Source organism: Gallus gallus, chromosome 4, assembly GCF_016699485.2.
Source record: "Gallus gallus isolate bGalGal1 chromosome 4, bGalGal1.mat.broiler.GRCg7b, whole genome shotgun sequence".
NCBI lineage: Eukaryota > Metazoa > Chordata > Aves > Galliformes > Phasianidae > Gallus > Gallus gallus.
This window is the reverse complement of record NC_052535.1, coordinates 48,683,784-48,703,313: the sequence shown is the minus strand read 5'-3', so window position 1 is coordinate 48,703,313 and position 19,530 is coordinate 48,683,784. Positions and strand designations below refer to the sequence as shown.

The 19,530-nt window shown below is 43.1% G+C and overlaps 2 protein-coding genes across 2 annotated transcripts in view; one reads left to right on the top strand and one right to left on the bottom strand.

Moving 5' to 3' along the window:
* Positions 1 to 17: 17 nt before the first annotated feature.
* On the top strand, positions 18 to 19,475 carry POLR2B (RNA polymerase II subunit B). Its single transcript, NM_001006448.2, has 25 exons — positions 18 to 145; positions 258 to 330; positions 2,904 to 3,054; positions 5,515 to 5,627; positions 5,882 to 6,101; positions 7,244 to 7,402; positions 8,230 to 8,394; positions 8,881 to 9,077; positions 9,843 to 9,962; positions 10,302 to 10,488; positions 10,618 to 10,761; positions 11,108 to 11,247; positions 11,348 to 11,459; positions 11,776 to 11,930; positions 12,185 to 12,383; positions 12,507 to 12,675; positions 13,132 to 13,228; positions 14,544 to 14,638; positions 14,906 to 15,156; positions 15,243 to 15,332; positions 16,283 to 16,390; positions 16,847 to 16,960; positions 17,049 to 17,209; positions 17,884 to 18,079; positions 19,232 to 19,475. Exons 1-25 carry the CDS (start codon positions 127 to 129, stop codon positions 19,319 to 19,321), a joined length of 3,525 nt encoding a protein of 1,174 aa, NP_001006448.2. The 5' UTR covers positions 18 to 126; the 3' UTR covers positions 19,322 to 19,475.
* Positions 16,438 to 19,530, bottom strand: part of IGFBP7 (insulin like growth factor binding protein 7) — a 30,220-nt gene continuing 27,127 nt past the window's right edge. Inside the window, exon 7 of the mRNA XM_015276448.3 lies at positions 16,438 to 16,647. The gene's annotated coding sequence lies outside the window, so the exon portion shown is untranslated. The remainder of the gene's footprint in view (positions 16,648 to 19,530) is intronic.

Below are 19,530 nucleotides of genomic sequence, written 5' to 3'. Positions count from 1 at the left end.
TGTGCGCTCCTCCCCCTCCCCGCCGCCCGCCTTCCTGCCGCCGCCGCTCCGCGGACGCTCGGTGCCGGATCTTCAGCTTCTTTCTCTCCCGTCCCGGCCGTTCGCGGCTCCCTCCTCGCTGCCACCATGTACGACGCGGACGAAGGTGAGGGCCCGGCGGCCGCCTCCTGCGGGGCCGCTTCCCTGCGGCATATGGTGTTATGCGGGCGGCCCCGGCGTGGCGGCCGCGGCCTGACCCGTTCTGGCTTCCCCCGCAGATATGCAATACGATGAAGACGACGACGAGATCACCCCCGATCTGTGGCAGGAGGCGTGCTGGATTGTCATTAGGTAATGCCCCTCTCGCTGTGCGTGCGCTGGTGGGACGGGTACGGCGCGGCGCACGGAGGCCTCGCGGGCTTTGCTAGGCCGGGCCGCGTGTTTCGGCGTTTGGGGAGCGGAGGTGCGCTCAGCTGGGCTGCACGGTCGTTGTTTGGGTTATAGCGACCCCCTGGTTGGCAGGGCTTACGGCCAGGTAACAGCCGTAGTGCAGCCGGCAGGAGGCGGCTGTCCCTCTGGACACAGCCCTGGTGAGGCCACACCTCGAGTGCTGAGGTCAGTTGTGGGCCTCACGCTACAAGAAAGACGTCGGGGCCCTGGAGTGTGTCCAGAGAAGGGCAGCAGGGCTGTGTGTGGAGCACGAGGCTGATGGGGAGCGGCTGAGGGAGCTGGGGTTGTTCAGTCTGGACAAGAGAAGGCTCAGGGGCCTTATGGCTCTCTGCAGCTGCCTGAAAGGAGACTGTGGTGAGCTGGGGGTCGACCTCTGCTCCCGGGTAACAGCAATAGGACAAGCAGGAATGGCCTTATGTTTTGTCAGGGAATTTTCAGGTTGGGTGTTTGGAAACACTTCTCAGAAAGAGCGGCCCTCATGATGTTCAACAGAACCAAGTGCAAGGTCTTGCACCTGGGTTGTGGCAACGCTCACTACCAGTACCAGCTGGGAACAGGTGGATGGCAAGCTGGACCTGAGTCTGCAATGTGCCCTTGCAGCCGAGAAAGCCAGCTGCATCCTGGGCTGCATCAAAGGAAGTGTGGCCAACAGGGTGGGGGAGGTGATTTTGCTCTCTAATCAGTGCTTGTGAGACCTCACCTGGATATAGAGTTCTCAGTACAGGAGAGACACGGACCTGCTGGGGCATGTTCAGAGGAGGGCAACAAAAACGGTCCAAGGGAGGGAACCCCTTCTCTACAAGGACAGGCTGAGAGTGCTGGGGCTGTTCAGCCTGGAGAAGAGAAAGCTCCAGTGAGAAAGCACTGGAACAAGTTGCCTAGAGAGGTGATGGAAGTCCTGTCCCTGGTGACATTCATGAGGCTCTGAGCACCCTGATGTAGCTGTAGGTGTCCTTGTTTCTTTTAGGAGACTTGGACCGTATGACCTTTACGGGTCCCTTCCAACTCAAACATTTCATGAAATCATAGAATCATAGAATGGCCTGAGTTGAAAAGGACCACAATGATCATTGAGTTTCAACCCCCCTGCTATGTGCAGGGTCACCAACCACCAGACCAGGCTGCCCAGAGCCACATCCAGCCTGGCCTTGAATGCCTCCAGGGATGGGGCATCCACAGTCTCCTTGGGCAACCTGTTCCAGTGCGTCACCACCCTCTGCGTGGAAAACTTCTTCCTAATATCTAACCTGAACCTCCCCTGTCTCAGTTTAAAACCATTCCCCCTTGTCCTAGCACTATCCACCCTCATAAACAAATCACGTTTCTGTGATTCTGGCACAAGCTGCTCAGGGATGTGGTACAGTCACCATCACTGGAGATGTGGCACTGAGCGACATGGTTGGTGGGGATGGGTAAGAGGTTGAACTAGCTAATCTTAGTGGTTTTTTTTCCAACTTGAAGGATCGTATGATTCTAAGAAAGAAGTGATTCTAATTCCACACCATACATGGGATGTTGCCCACTGCTGTCGCATGTGAGGAAGCTGGGATGCAGTTGTGCTACCAGGCCAGCACTTTTCCAGCAGAACACCAAGAGCCAGGCCCTGTGGCTCCTTGTGCTGTTAAGTGGGCACTGTGAGCAAAAAGTGTTTTTCTTCTGAACAGAAGGCTTTCCCTGTGTGCGATGGGGATAGAGAACAGCAAAGTCAAGGTAGCGTGAGCTCTCCAGATGACTTCAGGGCTGTGTGGCACAGAGCCTATGTGTTGAGGTCATCCTGTTAAAAATGAGAGTGCAGGGCTTGGAATGTCGGCTTTGGTTTCATAACTGGGATGTGTTGGCCTGTGTCTAGGCCACGTAAAAGCTAGTGGAAATCTAGGGAAGGAGTGAAGCTGGAAATCTGTGTGGCCGGAATAGAGGGGATCCAAGCTAAGGAACTTGGCTTAGGTTGGAAGGGACCCTAAAGCCTACTCAGCCCTAACCCCCTGCTGTGGGCTGGTTGCCCCCCACTGGATCAGGCTGCCTAGGGCCCCATCCAGCCTGGCCCCGGGCACCTCCAGGGATGGGGAGACTTCTGAGAACTGTTACTTAGGAGACTGTAGTTGCACATGTGGATTTTACTGCGGCTTAGAAAATACACTGAAGCAAAGTCATTTACCTGTGGTGTTGAGAATCTTTCATGAGGTTTGAGATAACGTTTCCTTTTGAATTTAAGGTAGGGTGCATACACGGCTCAGCCAGGAGGTGGCAGCAAGTCTGCCACTTTGCACTGTGCCTTCAAACACCAATGAGAGTTGAGCTTAACGTTTCTGAACATCTGTGTGTGAAACCTGTGCCTCGGGCAAAAAGTATTTTCTTACTGTATTTCAGAGCTTTTGAAGATTGTGTAGTAAATTTATCTTAGGCTTGCTGGCAAAATACACCGCATAAATTAAGATATCTTGTTAATGTGTTGTTTTTTTTGGTTTTTTTTTTAGCTCCTATTTTGATGAAAAAGGTTTAGTCAGACAACAGCTGGATTCTTTTGACGAGTTTATTCAGATGTCTGTGCAGAGAATTGTTGAAGATGCTCCACCGATTGATTTACAAGCAGAAGCCCAGCATGCCACAGGAGAAGTGGAAGAACCAGTAAGTGGAGGCGATGGGTTTTTGTAAGCAAAATGATATCCCCTTGGGTAGGTGGGTTTCATTCAACCCGTGTCTCGAGAGACTGAAGTACATCTGAGTTAGGATGCAGCCAGGAGGACAGAAGCGTAAACTGTTTGGATTCTATAAGGTAACTGCGTAACACTGCTGAGGATGGGAGCAGGCCTCATCAACAGGGATTCAGTGGAGCAAACCAGCTAACCAGAATAACACAGTGTTTTGGTGGGATTTTGGTTTTTGGTAGCTTTACCATGGCAGAAAAGGCTTAAGATGAAAAAGGTTTTTGTTGGGTCTGAGGTTTCTAATGGTGCTCTTACTTATTATCTTCCATTGGTACCATGCTCCAAATTATCTAAGGTCTGTTCTTTGTGAGGACTCTCCATGAAGTGTGTGAGGGTACAGTGCATGTTCTGCATCGGTTGTGGTGCTTTTGCTGTTGACTGTGGTGTCTCCCATATGCTGCGGTCCCTGTTCTGCGTGTGCCAAAAGTGATGATCAGTTACTCAACCCTTCTGCTTCCCTGTTGAGATTTAGGGGAACTTTAGGAGTTCTGAGAGTCAAATCTGTTACGTGTTTTGACTGTTCCTTTCCATATTTTTTTTGTGTGCAAGCATTATTTAGAGAGAGTAACTGAGATTTCTTTTAGTTCCTCAGTTTGACATGATGCTCATTCTTGGGTAGATAAACATTCATAAGTATTTATCTTGCTGTAATTCCTCTTAATATCTCCTCTGTTACTCTGCGTATATTATGTTTATGTTCCCTAGCAGGGCAGTTCTGCAGATGCTGTGTGATCTGTATGAGTTAAGTGTGGAACTCCAGCATATTATGTGCCTAACTTTGCCCAAAATATAGTATTTGACCTGAGGGTAGGTTTCTTGCTTTTATTTATCCAATTACAGTTTTAAGAGTATGGCCTCAATATGAGAAAAAGAAAACTTGATTTTTCTTTCAGTTTTACTTGTTGGCAATCTCTTGCCTAATTGGAAATGCTGGATAAGTTTAAGGAGACTGAGTATGATTGGATTAATCCGAGGTGACTTGTTGTTTCTCCCTCCCTCCATGTTCAGCCTTGCATTTTGAGTGCAGCTAGGGCAGTATGTTTCATAGCACCCTAAAGTGTTTTACAACCATGCTGAGAGATGGAAATTACAGTAAATGTGAGTTCTGTGTGCTTATATAAGAACTTAAGAAAGTTATTTCACGCAGCTACTGCTGCACATCCAGAAGAAAGGAGTTTCTTTGGATGAGAATTGAGAGCTTGCTGTGCTAGAGCAAGTGTAGCTTTGGTGGTGTGCTACAGCAGAGTCCTTATGGCTCGGATACTGTTAGATGACTGCACGGAACTCAAGTTTTGCTTGAGTAATAGATATTTTTAGCTGGCTTTTAGATGGTGGGGTGGCAGCACCGTTGTTCTTTATTTGGGTTAGTTTTTGTTCTGCAAGTGGTCACAGTGTGAAACAGGAACTCAAAGAAAGGCTTTCAAGGCAGTGGGTCTTTCAACTTGTTTATGTGCCGGTCGAATGATTGGCTTATGTTTCTATACCCTTGGATTTCAGTAGGTGAAGGAATGCTTTGAGAACAGAGCAGCTCTAAAATCTCGTTGCAGTGGGAATCCGAGGGCTGATTGGCTCTCAGAGCAAAACAAACATCCTGAGAATTGTTTTATTGCTGATAGGTGCCTGTCTTTTCTTGACTTTATTTTTTTTCATGTTTTACTGTACTGTGTGAAGGGATTTCTGTGGAACTTAAAATGAATACGTGTAATACAATGTGTATAGGAGCAAAGCTGTAAAAGACTCACACCTTTTTGATGTGTCAGCTGTCTCATTGTTTGTGTTGAAGTAAATTTGCCTTTTTATCGTATACTTAGCAGTTTTATCTAAAGCTGTGTCAACAGTAAATATATACTGGGCGTATTCTGTTGATTAATGTACTCCCTCTGACTTAGTAGATTTTGAGTTAGTTAGCTGTTTTACAGAAAGACAACGTTATTTGGGTACCTTATATCCTATTATGGGTACCTTAACTCTTACCAATGGTTTTGACCCTTCAGTTACCTCTGTGTGTGTTTTATTAATGAGGTGCCTAGAAATTATTGAAAGTTCTTGAGTGATTGGCATTGGAACAGGTTGCCCAGAGGTGTGGTTGATGCCCTGTTCTGGAGACTTGCAAGGCAAGACTGTATGAGGCCCTGGGCAACCTGATTTAGCTGTGGTGTCCCTGTCCATTGCAGGAGAGTTGGACTAGATGGCCTTTAAAGGTCCCTTCCAACTCTTAAGGATTGATTCTATGATTTGCTCAGCTAGCCATCTGAAGAGGGATCGTTTCCACACCCTGAGCTGAGGACATGCAGCAGCGTTGGGTATTAAGCTCAAGGGCTGCTCTTGAATAACTAAGATGGGTGGTTTGGCCATTGCTGATAAATGTCTTGTTTTCCAGCCCCGGTATCTCCTGAAGTTTGAACAAATCTATCTCTCCAAACCTACGCACTGGGAAAGAGATGGAGCACCATCACCTATGATGCCCAATGAAGCCAGGCTGAGAAACCTTACGTAAGAAACATCTCTGTGATGGTTAGAACACAAGGAAGGACTGGCTCTATGTTATTAACTGATAGTCTTTTTTTATTTAGTCATTTTGACAATGTAATCATTACTGCTCTTATTGCAATTTCTAATCATTAGATCCAGATGACTTGATAATAATGCTCAATATTACCAGTGAGTAGAATAATTGCATTTGTCAGCTTTCTGCACAGGCTGGAGTAGTAACTGATAAACAACACAATGGTATTTTTCTTCTGTAGGTATTCAGCCCCCTTGTACGTGGATATAACTAAAACAGTTATTAAAGAAGGGGAAGATCAGTTACAGACACAACATCAGAAAACTTTTATAGGAAAAATTCCCATTATGTTACGATCAACGTACTGTTTGTTAAATGGCTTAACTGACCGTGACCTTTGTGAACTGAATGAATGCCCTCTGGATCCAGGTGGCTATTTTATCATTAATGGATCAGAAAAGGTAAGGGATGATACTTTGCATAGTTGTCATTACAGGCACTGGAAATTCTGTTACTTATTTCCAGTTCTTTTGCCAGGAACATAAACATTTTAATTACTGCAGGCAGTCCTAATCTTGGAGAAAGATTAACTTAGTCCTTTGCTAGGACTTTGTGAACCACCTTTTCTTCTCTTAGGTGCATTTTTTTTCTTACATTGCAGAGCACTATGCACTCAAAAACATACTCCTGTGTAGGAGGAAGGCATTTCTTCCCTCGCAGTCTCCTTTGGGTTGTTCACAGCTGTATAGATGCATTTTATAACAAGGATAGGCTTATCCTGTTTCTCTCTTCCCTCTGTTGCTCCTGATTCAGCTTTAGCAGAGCATATCCTCTCCATGTGCTTGTGCCTCAGCGATGAAACTGACAGCTTTTTGTTACTTGACACCTGGACAAATACAGCAAAAGAAAAGGAAAAAACAGTGTTTATTCTTGGAGGAAAAAAAAATCTAGCTTTTACTGTCAGAGCTGGCATTAGAATTTATTTGCATGGTTAGTTCCTTGACCTTGGAAACAGGTAATGACATGCTTCTTTTATCAGTATTGTGGCTAAAACTAATGCAAATTTCTCAGCCTGCCTAGCAGATGTGGTGGGTGCGTCTCAGAAGTGTTCTCTGAGTCTTTTTATTTTGGTTATTCTCTATTAACAAGGCATAAGTTTTGCTTAATGCCGTGCTTTGAAAACGCAGAGTCTAGTCCAGCTGAGTTTGGCAAATTGACTTCCTGCTGTGAAGAGCTTATAATCAGGAGAGAGACAGACTTTTTTACATGGTCTCCTAGCAATAGGACAAGGGGGAATGGCTTTAAACTAAAAGAGGAGATTTAGGTTAGATGTTAGGAGGAAATTCTTTACTGAGAGCACAGTGAGATGCTGGCACAGCTGCCTGGAGAGGCCGTGGGTGCCTCATCCCTGGAGGCAGTCAAGACCAGGTTGGATGGGGCCCTGAGCAGCCTGAGCTGGTGCCTGATTTAGTTGGTGGCAACCCTGAGCATGGAACTAGATGATCTTTAAGGCCCTTTCCAACCCAATCTATTACATGATTCTATGAAGAAACCCCGTGCTTGTTATTATCATGTGTCCTTTTGTATTCTTGTCTCTACACAGGTTCTGATTGCTCAAGAAAAAATGGCTACAAACACAGTATATGTGTTTGCAAAAAAAGATTCCAAATATGCCTACACGGGAGAGTGTCGATCTTGTCTGGAGAATTCCTCTCGACCAACAAGTACTATATGGGTTAGCATGCTAGCCAGAGGTGGGCAGGTATGTCTAAGCAGTAACAATCCCCTTGCTGGGGCTTGCATTGAAGGTTTTTACAGGTCCTGTGTCTTCATATCATTTACTTTGCAGTTTTGAAAAGGATTTTATTCTGATGGTAAGTTGTGAGAAGGTGAAATTCTATGAAAGCGTGTTCTGTTATGTCATAGATTACACCTGTCTCTGGGATGAATAATTTGAGGACTGAAAGGATGGCTCTGTTTGTGCCACAGTGGGGTGGGGCTAAAAATCTTAGAGCCAATTACTGTAAATGAGTCTTTAAACATCCAAACACGTTTCTGCTTTCTGACAAAAGACAACAGGAACACAGACCCTGTCTTTGCCAAAGACAGAAGTTTCAGGTGTGTTTTGCAGCTCACGTATTAATTCATACCTAAAATAATTGTGTCCAGGCACTGTGCAGTGATTTCCCAGTGCCAAAACAGACTTACGAGGGGGAATAGGTGCTATTCCTAATTTCAAAAGCAGAAAGTATTGGTACTCATTTACCACTGCAGTGACTGTAGAGAAATTTCCAAGCATTCGAAGAGCAGCTTTAATAGAATCCTTACACCACTTTATGGGTGGGGCCCTCTTCAGTGGTTGTCTCTCTGTGTCCTAATGTGATACCCAAACCTTTCTGAGGAGGAGGGAGCACTCCATCAGAAAAATGGAGAGTTGCACAGCTTTTCTAAGGAAAACTGAGTATGGATAGGAAGAAAACGATACATACAGGTGAACGAATGGTATTATTTAAATTCTTCTGTATGAGGAAGAACATTGAAGGCAAAATCATTTTAGGCTAACGTATGTTTTGTCCCCTGTCTTTTTAGGGTGCAAAGAAGAGTGCTATTGGTCAGCGCATTGTAGCAACGTTGCCATATATCAAACAAGAAGTGCCAATCATAATCGTCTTCCGTGCCCTAGGGTTTGTGTCTGACAGGGACATTTTAGAGCACATCATTTATGATTTTGAAGATCCAGAAATGATGGAAATGGTAATATGTTAAATAACTTATTTTCTAGCTTAACATTATGTGATGTCCAGGTGTGGCTACTCTTACATTAGTCGGTGTTTTGTTCATTTTCCAGTTTAATTTATTGTCTATTAGAAGCCTGAAAAACTTTCTGCTTTGCCCATTCCAGTGAGTGTTTTAAGTGAACAAATCACTATGGAAATTGTAAAGAGCTAGTGAATACTTGGAGAGGTAGGTTCTTATCCTGCTGCCCTTGACTTTAATTGTAAAATCTCCATTTATGTCTGAATCAACAACAGGCCTAGAAAATATTTGAATGAGAACTGTTGTCTGAAGCCTGGACTAATTTCTGTGTGCTTCCCACATGCTCTGTTATGTTTTGAAAGAGCTGCAATAGTAAAGCCAGAAAGTAATTAGTAGTTCCTTCAGAAGTTTGCAAGCTGCTGCATAGTTTCTACCCCAGTGGGCACCATAAGCTTCAGGGTTTTGCTGTAATTTGTTCATTAGGTTAAGCCATCCCTGGATGAAGCCTTTGTGATTCAGGAGCAAAATGTTGCTCTGAACTTCATTGGATCAAGAGGTGCAAAGCCAGGCGTCACCAAGGAAAAGAGAATCAAGTACGCTAAGGAAGTCCTGCAGAAAGAAATGCTTCCACACGTTGGTGTCAGTGACTTCTGTGAAACCAAGAAGGCCTATTTCCTAGGGTATGTTGGTATATTCTCAAGTGTGCTGTCACATCTGCAGTTGGTCACTGAATTTGATTTGATTTGATGCTCGTGTTTGGAAAAGCACTCTGAATAGGAGTTTGTTTTTAACCTCAGTCTTCTGGATACCTGGTGATAAATGTTAGGGTGTTTGTCTGTTTTCCTAGCTGAGAAAATGCAAATGATGATAAAACAGCAAAAACTAGAGAACAAAAGCCTCCAACACCCCCTGGATTCAGAGATGTGATGATAATGATCAAGTACTCCTTTTCACATCTCTTTAGGTGAAAAGCATACAGAGGTTGCTAGTTAAATTGTAGGGAGCGATAACTATTGACAAGCTGTGTGTAATATAAACCCACTCTTTGAAACCTTTGGCTCATCTTCTTAATTACTGCTTATTGTTGTGCAGATAAATCACAGCATTGGGTGACCTGTCATTTTACTTTACTTCAAATACCATATTGTGTTCACAGTCTCACAAGTTTAAACACACTGTATTACTGTCCAGGGCAGACATGTGGCAGAAGATGCGTTGCCATCATGATGTAAATACTAACTTTGTTTCAGTTATCTAAAATTTTAGTGTGTTACTCAGCTCTGAGGACATAAGTACTGGAGTGACCTGCCTTAGAACAGCAGTATTTTAACTTCATCTAAAATGGGCAACCATTAGGAAACAGTTCACTAATGTGCTTAATAAAGGTATATATTCTTTGTTGTGAATGTCTGCTGATGGTTTAAAACATGAACTTATTTCTTTAGGTATATGGTTCATAGATTGTTGTTGGCTGCACTGGGCAGAAGGGAGCTTGATGACAGAGATCATTATGGCAACAAAAGGCTGGATCTTGCTGGGCCACTGCTGGCTTTTCTGTTCAGAGGGTAAATATATAATATATTATTTGGAGATAATTAATGGAAGAGTCATTGCCAGTTCTGGGCTTCTAAGTAAATCGGATTATTGTATTGAGGCTGATAGGCAGTCTTGGGCACCTCAGTTTATATCTGATCATGGCTTTGTTTCAGCTTGTTTTGAAGCATGTATTGTGCATGTTCTCAAGCAGATTAGTTTGGTGCCTGCTTTTTTGTTTTTCCCCTTTTCCCTTTGTTACAAATCACCTGCTTCTGCTAAGAAGACTGGTGACTTTTTTTCCCATCCAATGTTGAGTAGACTGAATTGATACAGTACTGTTTAATCTTATTTCTTGACATCTTCTCCAGAATGTTTAAGAATTTGCTGAAGGAAGTGAGAATATATGCACAGAAGTTTATTGACAGAGGGAAGGATTTCAACTTGGAGCTGGCAATTAAAACGAGAATTATTTCTGATGGTTTGAAATACTCACTGGCCACTGGAAACTGGGGTGATCAGAAGAAAGCTCATCAGGCCAGAGCAGGTGTATCTCAGGTACAGTTTTAGTTCTTTTCAAATACATCATTTCTGGAGGCTGGTGATGCTTTGTTCTAATGTATTGGATACCTGGCAGGACGCCACAGATAGGAAGCTTTGCCTAACTGAGTTCCTTGTTACATTCAGGTGTTAAACCGCCTGACTTTTGCATCAACACTTTCCCACCTGAGACGCCTGAATTCTCCAATTGGTAGAGATGGAAAGCTAGCAAAGCCCAGGCAGCTGCACAATACGCTGTGGGGAATGGTTTGCCCAGCTGAGACTCCAGAGGTAACGAACGTAGTATTTTCAGCACTACTTATATCTGTCAAACTGCTTTTATCTGCTGGTCATTTTGTGGCTGGACTAGATGATTTCAGTCATCATTCCAACCTTAATGGTCCTTTGATTATGATCGTGGCAGTTTAAGTGATCACCTGCACTTCACTTGAAATGCTGACACGAACACTTAGCTTTATAGCTAACTTTTTATTTGAGTGGTAGAAATAAAATACATTAAATAGCGTATTTTGTGTACAGTTCCTTGAGGGCTTGAAACAAAGTTCTCCAGTCTTGGTTTGGAAGATCGGGGAGTCTTTTGGTTTGGAAATGCAAAATACTCTTACGTTTCTCCTAGGGTCATGCAGTAGGACTTGTGAAGAACTTAGCCCTGATGGCTTACATTTCTGTGGGGTCTCAGCCATCCCCAATTCTGGAATTCTTGGAAGAGTGGAGTATGGAAAACCTGGAAGAAATATCTCCAGCGGCGATCGCAGAGTATGTGCAAATGGAATTACTTAAACAGATAGAAGGCTTTTATTACCTGCACAGTGCTTCAGGGTTTTGTGGCTTTGTTTTTTTTTTTCCCTCTTTCTAGTGCTACCAAGATTTTTGTTAATGGCTGCTGGGTAGGAATACACAAAGATCCAGAGCAGCTTATGAATACCCTAAGGAAGCTCCGTCGTCAGATGGATATCATTGTGTCAGAGGTACAACTTTGAGACTTTGGGGATCTTTGGAGATGACGGAGGGCAGTATATTGGGACTGCTTTGAAGATTCTAAATAGCATCATTTGCACACATTTCTTTTTTTGGTTCATTTGTTAAGAGGAACCAGTTGAAAAAATGCTCTCACTGAGAAGATTTAAAATCAAACTCTTGAAGTGCTTTTTTTTTGTATGAATGTTAATGTTTGTTCTGTGCTGTTGGCAACATGTGTAGAGCCTTTGCTTTTGGGAACTTTTGTCATCCTATTTTGTACTCTGCAGTTCTGATTCCAGGCTGAGACTTTGCTTTCTTGTGCAGGTCTCAATGATTAGGGATATTCGTGAGCGAGAAATCCGCATCTATACTGATGCAGGCAGAATTTGCCGACCTCTTCTAATTGTAGAAAAGCAGAAGTTACTGTTGAAGAAAAGGCATATTGACCAACTGAAGGAACGAGAGTATAACAACTACAGGTGAGAGGCATTTCTGAAATGTAACTGAGGATCTAATTTTCCAGCTGGGAAGCTATGAGTTCCCTTAAATTGAAGGAGAAAATGTTTAAAGCTTTGAGCAGCGCAAAGATGCTTTTGCTGCGTGGCAACTTAATTCACTTTTGATACAACTAATGCAGCTGTAGTAATAATAAGGCAGAGAAGTCCTTGTTCTTGTTACTGCTGAAGTGACCCATTTTATGTGCGTGTTGAGTACTTCACACGTTGATTATCAGTTGGCAGGACCTTGTGGCCAGTGGTGTCGTAGAGTACATCGATACACTGGAAGAAGAGACTGTGATGCTGGCCATGACTCCAGATGACTTGCAGGAGAAGGGTGTTGCATATTGTTCAACATATACCCACTGTGAGATTCACCCATCCATGATCCTGGGAGTGTGTGCATCTATTATTCCTTTCCCCGATCACAACCAGGTCAGTGCATCACTTCTGCCATCCTGCTTATAAGATTGATAGGAAACCCACAGGTGTATGTGTTATAGGAGCCGTATGTGCCTATATAAGTATCTACGTTGCTGTCTTTCCTTGTCTGTCTAGTCTCCTAGGAACACATACCAGTCTGCTATGGGTAAACAGGCAATGGGAGTCTACATTACAAACTTCCACGTTCGTATGGACACGCTGGCCCATGTTCTGTACTATCCTCAGAAGCCCCTTGTAACAACGCGCTCCATGGAGTACTTGCGATTTAGAGAGTTACCAGCAGGTATGTTGTCAGTTCATGTTTACTAAACAAAAAGAATACTATTTAAACTGTCATAAATTTGTGCATAATACCTAAATATTTAGCGAATTTATGTAATTTAAAAAGGAATGATGGGTTAAATGTTAACTTACAGCTTGACGCTTAGTCTGCAGTGTTTCTAGCGTTGCAGCTAACACTCCTTTTCCATATAGTCGGCTAAAATGGAAACTGGAAAGGATGTGTTTCCTGTGTAGGTTCTCCACATGAGGTCACTCCTGAGTTGGTAAATTTAATCTCTCTTTGTACCCAGAGTTGCGTTTACTGATACAGCGTGGCTTTTCCACATGGGGTGTGGAGATTATATCTTAGAGGAGGGTTGAACAGCTTCACTGTGAAGGGACGGTCTTGTTTTAGTTGTAAGTAATGCCTGTCTGATATGGATTCATGTTTTCAAAGTATTCCCTCAATGTATTACAGGTATCAATTCAATCGTAGCCATTGCGTCATATACAGGCTATAACCAGGAAGATTCTGTCATCATGAACCGTTCTGCTGTCGACAGAGGCTTTTTCAGGTGTGATTTCTCACATTTTTGAACTGTTTGAAAACTGAAATGAGTACTATAGTGAGTGGTCCAGAGGCTTAAGGAAAGTTTGTCTTATACTGGAAGGTATCCTTAAAGACGGGGGTGGAGGGAGCTTCACAATAAGAATGGTGAATGCGTGTCTTAGCAAAACTCAGCCACTAATGCTTCATCTCTTGTGTAGCTTGACTTCCCACTCTGCATTCCTGCCTCTTCCCTTTTGGTCTTGTTTTCTGTGCTATCTGTTCTGTTTATGCTGGTTAAATGAAAACATATTCTGAGTTTTTGTTGTGTGAGTTGCCAGTTACTTGAACTCCTTAATGACAATATTGTAGCTTTGTAATAAAATGGTGTATTCGGTAGCACGGCAGTTGCTACCAGTGAGGATTGGCATGTTCCTCTCCTTATTAGGAACTGCTGTTGAGACAACTGGTGGCTGATGTGACTGTGCATTATTGCTAGATTTTAGATGACTGCTTAGCTGTATAACGTTAAGTGGTCAACAGGTTTCTGCTTTTATTCATTTTCTGAACCTAAAAATTGTGTGCTAAGTGTCTTGAACCTGCTACCTTCTAATGTAGAGTGAGTATGGGACTATTAGATTTCTGTGGTTCAAGTGAAACTTGTACGGAATCTCCTGCATTCATGGGAGCAATTACATGTGAATGATACTGTTCTTAAAGGTTGTGGCTTTGCTCTTCTAGCAGCACGGCAAAAATATCCAAAGGCCCAGAAAGAAGTCTATACACATGGAAAGATTTCCACTGAAACTCAGCATCACAAGATAGCAGAAGTAAAAGTACTTGCAAAATGGTGGAGTTAAGAAGAAAAGTAATAGGAGATTGATTTGATAAAGATCAAGGGCTCTGAGCACCCTGATGTAGCTGTAGGCATCCCTGTTCATTGCATGGGAGTCAGACCAGATGACCTTTAAAGGTCCCTTCCAACTCAAACGATTCTCTGGTGCTAAGATGGGAATCAGCCTTAGGAATAATAACTGCTTTGCAGATGGGAACATCTCCCCAGTTCAAAATAAAGCATGTTATTTACAGGTATTTTGGCAGCATCTAAAAAGCGACCATTAAAATGCCATCTGAAACTTTTGTGTTTGTTTGTTGTGGATTTTTTTTTCAGTCAGATTAACAAGACTTCAAAGGAAAAGTTGTGTGGCCTATGAATTGTTTTGGTTGTCATCAGCGACAGTAGCTTTAATACTTGGCAAAATGGTGCTTTAAATGAAGTCGGCATGTACAGCTGAGGGAAAATTATGCTGGTTTCACAGAGAACATACCTGTCTTTGTTTCAGGTCTGTGTTCTATCGCTCCTACAAAGAGCAAGAGTCCAAGAAAGGCTATGACCAAGAGGAAGTTTTTGAGAAGCCTACCCGTGAGACTTGCCAAGGTAAGATAAAGCAGGTTATGGAGACTGAGCTTGTTGATTACATTTGTGTAGGGATGATTGCTGTTGAACTGATTCAGTCTTCGAGACAAATTAAATAGCAGAAATGTGTGTTAATAGAAAAATGCATCACCTGAGATGTTCACTTAATGTTATCTTCAGACATTTCAGGCTAAAACTGTAAGCAGACTGGTTGAATTTCTACAAAACATCCAAGTCTTTATGTTGAAGAGCTCGGGAATCTATTTTTAAATTTTTCTCCCTCCCAAGGTATGAGACATGCAATCTATGACAAACTGGATGACGACGGTTTGATTGCACCTGGGGTACGTGTGTCTGGGGACGATGTCATCATTGGCAAAACAGTAACTCTGCCAGAAAACGAAGATGAACTGGAAAGCACTAACAGGCGCTTCACTAAGAGAGACTGTAGCACTTTTCTGCGAACTAGCGAGACTGGCATTGTAGATCAGGTCATGGTAACCCTTAACCAGGAAGGATACAAGTTCTGCAAGATCAGGGTGAGCACCAACCCGTACGTGTTTTCTACTTAACCACTTTTTTCTGTATCTAAGTTACCCATTTAATGTTTTCCTATGGTTCACAGGTACGGTCTGTAAGAATCCCTCAAATAGGAGATAAATTTGCCAGCAGGCATGGTCAGAAAGGAACCTGTGGTATCCAGTACAGGCAAGAGGTAGTGATTCCTTTTTTTATTTTTTTAATCATACTTTATTAACATTTCATCTTCTCTGTGTTTTTAGCATTGAAACCAACATGAGTTATCTGTGGAACACGTACTGGGGTGCAAAATGTGGATTTAAATTTAGGTAGAATGTGTTCAGAAAGGGATGCAGCTGTTCCTTACAGTGCTATGTGTTGGTTGATGTTCAACTGAACGTGACCCGACTGTGCCCAGGTGGCCAAGAGAGCCAACGCCATCCTGGCCTGCATTAGAAATAGTGTGGCCAGCAGGAGCAGGGAGGTAATCATCCCCCTGTACTCAGCACTGGTGAGGCCGCACCTCGAGTATTGTAGAGAGGGGCCCAAAAGTGAACATAAGAAAGACATTGAGGCCCTGGAGTGTGTCCAGAGAAGGGCAATGAAACTGGTGAGGGGTCTGGAGCACAAATCTTATGGGGAGCAGCTGAGGGAGCTGGGATTGTTCAGTCTGGAGAAGAGGAGGCTCAGAGGAGACCTCATTGCACTCTACAACTTCCTGAAGGGAGGTTGTGATGAGGAGGGGTTTGGCCTCTTCTCCCGGGCAACAAACAGGACCTGAGGGAATGGCCACAAGTTGTACCAGAGGAGGTTTAGGTTAGACACAGGAAAAACTTTTTCTCTCAGAGAGTGGTCAGGCGCTGGAATGGCTGCCCAGGGAGGTGGTGGAGTCGCCATCCCTGGCAGTGTTCAAGAGGTGTCTGGATGAGGAGCTACGAGATATGGTTTAGTAGCTTATGGTAGCAAGGGTAATGGGAGGACGGTTGGACTACATGATCTTGTAGGTCCTTTCCAACCTTGTGATTCTATGATTCTATGATCTCAGGGCCCTTGAAATTAAATTTAAAGATACAGTCAGAATCTATGGACTGCTTTTCTTAAAGCTGCTGTGCTGCAAAGTACTGACTGCCTGTTTTGGTGCTCTAGGATATGCCCTTCACCTGTGAGGGCATCACACCAGATATCATCATCAACCCCCACGCCATCCCTTCCCGCATGACCATTGGTCACTTGATTGAATGTCTTCAGGGGAAGGTAAGAAGAATGTTTTATGCTGCATGTTTAAGGGATACGAGTTAATATATATGTATATATTTTTTATTTTTTTGGTAAATATGCACAAGCAAGCATTAAATACACATAAGTGGTAAGTGCTAATGCAGTTTAAAAAAAAATAGGATTGTTCTCCATTTACTTAATGGCAAATAGAAAAGTTTCTTGGAGGATCTACAATCTTGTAAATTTTGTCCAGAAAATCATCTGTTGCTTTTATTCCAAACGTATCCTGTAACCTAGAAAAAGGGGTAGAAATTAGTTGATACTGCCCAGTTCTGAAAACCTCAGCTAGATTTTGTAGCTGATAATGAAAGAAAATACAGCGCTATCATGGGTGGGGAATCTCAAGTTCTGGCCTTAAAAGCTAAAATTATTTGAAAGGTATTGCTTGATGCTGAGAAATCTGACAAGTTTTTGCAAATCTTTTCTCTGTAGGTGTCGGCAAACAAGGGAGAAATTGGTGATGCTACACCATTTAATGATGCTGTCAATGTGCAGAAGATTTCCAATCTTCTATCAGATTATGGCTATCATTTAAGAGGAAATGAGGTACAACCAAAATATCAATTCATTGTATCTTTAATACGTTTGGCAGACAGTAAGGCTTATGGTTCAGTGATTGCATTGACTGCTTTAGGTCCTCTACAATGGCTTCACTGGGCGAAAAATCACATCACAGATCTTCATTGGTCCTACGTATTATCAGCGGCTGAAGCACATGGTAGATGACAAAATTCATTCTCGTGCAAGAGGGCCCATCCAGATACTTAACAGACAGCCCATGGAAGGTAGATCTCGGTAAGGATTGTTATTATTTTCTATACAGTCTTCCCTTTGGAGCCTTTAGCTGCCAAGTTAACTGTTTTTTCTGTGGAATGAAGCCCACACTGGAGTGTTTAGTCTGTCAGGAACGGTGGCTGCTGGAGCAGTCTGTTCCAGCAGGACTGCACCCCATGGAAAGCACCTATGCTACAGCAGCTAGTGGATAACAGAGGAGATGCACGTTGGAACAGTCTCAGGAGGAAGGAGCAGCAGAAACCAAGTGTTTTACTTGTAGAGGAGGAGGAGGTATAAAGAATAATGCAGAAGCGAAGGAGTGATGTTGTGCCAGAGAAGAAGGCATAGGAGGGAAGAAACTGTTTTCAGTTTTGTCATATTTTCTTGTTATCTTGCTGTGTTCTTAAAAATAAGTTAATTTTTGCCAAGTTGGGTCTGTTTACCCATCATAGTAATGGGTAAGTGATTGTCCTTGTGTCGACCCAGCAGAGGAGTAGAGGATGATTTAATGGTTTGCATCACTTTGCTATATAGTTGTGCTGTATCTGTTTGGTGCCTGATAGCTGCTTTACAAACACTTAGCCGTGTACCTGCAATAGTTAACAATGACTGTGTTATGACTGTGAAAATTGATGCCCAAATTTACTCCCGCCTTGCCAGAGAACTCAAAAAGTTGTTTTGTTTTTTGTCCCTAGTGATGGCGGCCTTCGTTTTGGAGAAATGGAACGAGATTGTCAGATTGCCCATGGAGCAGCCCAGTTCTTGAGAGAGAGGCTGTTTGAGGCGTCAGATCCGTACCAAGTCCACGTATGTAACCTGTGTGGAATCATGGCAATTGCAAACACAAGGACTCACACGTATGAATGCCGGGGATGCCGAAATAAAACACAGGTAAGTGTGGGATTCAGCATCCAGTGACTCAGAGGAAATGCGACTCTGGCGAACAGGAGGAGGGAGAAGTTATGTTTAAATGAAGATGTTTACAGAAAGATGAGAACAATTGCTTTTTTAGCTTCGTAACTACTTCAGTGTTTATAGTGCCCTAGTTCATTGGGATGTTTCCTGTTAAGAGTGTTGGCCCATCACTTGGCAGGAAATGCTGCTCAACTATTTTGCGCTGGTGACATTTTAAAAGTGAACAGTTGGAGAGCTTATTTTTAGAATATTAAACAGTAAAACTCCGAGTTGCAGGAATTCAGAACTGTGGTTGTCCCCATGAAGAGAGCCCAGGCCTGAGAGCGGGGTTCCCATGAGAGTTCTTTTGTGCAGCACTTTTTTTTCATGATTATTTATAGCATGTGCTTTTTTTTGTATGGTAATTATTATAGTGTTTGTTCTATAGTGTGTGCATAGCTACAGAGCTATGTCAAGACAGATTGGCAGCAGAGATAAAAAGAATCACTTTAAATAGGTTTGTTGGTTTGCTAGGAACTGACCGCTGCAGCTCACGTTGGGGCTGCTTGTAGGGACGTGTGCTGGAAATCCTAACTGTAGTTACTGCATAGGAGGCATGCTTTGCTGTGCAAATGTGCCCCTGTTTAAATTACTTCTACTGAAGTCATAATCCCCTGGCTGCCATCTTTTTTTCTGTTGAAAAAGTTAATTTTGGATAGCTGTTTTGTAAACTCTGCACATTGTCTCTGCTTCCCTCTTGCTTTGTTGCTGTCTTTAAGCAATCTTTGTTAAATGCTTTCATGCATGATTCGGAATCACAGAATCCATAGAGTTGCAAGTGACCTTTAAAGGCCATCTGGTACAAGTCCCTTGCAATGAACGGGGACGGCTACATCAGGTTGCTCAGAGCCCCATGTCTCCAGGGATGGGGATTCCAGCACCTCTCTGGGCAACCTGTGCCACTGCCTCACCTCACCACCCTCACTGGAAAAGACTTTTTCCTTATATCCAACCTAAATTTACCCTCCTGGAGTTTGATAGAATTATTCAGACGCAGTTCGGAGCCAAAAAACAAGTTAGTTGTGTAGTTATTTGATGCTTTAGGAGTGCTTATCAATCACTCACACCTCTTTTGAAATCTCTTCCCAGATATCTTTGGTTCGAATGCCCTACGCCTGCAAACTCCTCTTCCAAGAACTGATGTCTATGAGCATTGCACCTCGGATGATGAGTGTTTAGCTTCTTAAAGAGGTATTTTTAAAACGTGAGACTGAAGTCTTTAGATTTTGTTTCATTTTGTGTAGGTTGTGTTTAAAACAGTCTTACTCAGCAGCTGTGTGCTCTTTAAAAGTATGTTTATTTCCTGTAAATAGAATTAAAATTTGTAATCAAACTCGTGAATCTCTTTATTTGTATATCTGCAAAAGAAGTGTGCAAGCAAATGGGTA

What these genes read in the sequence shown, in the direction of transcription:
- POLR2B (NM_001006448.2), top strand. An exon ending in AAGAAGGCCTATTTCCTAGG is followed by an intron (nt 9,078 to 9,842) that starts GTATGTTGGTAT and finishes TTATTTCTTTAG; the next exon opens with GTATATGGTTCATAGATTGT. An exon ending in CTTTCCCCGATCACAACCAG is followed by an intron (nt 12,384 to 12,506) that starts GTCAGTGCATCA and finishes TTGTCTGTCTAG; the next exon opens with TCTCCTAGGAACACATACCA.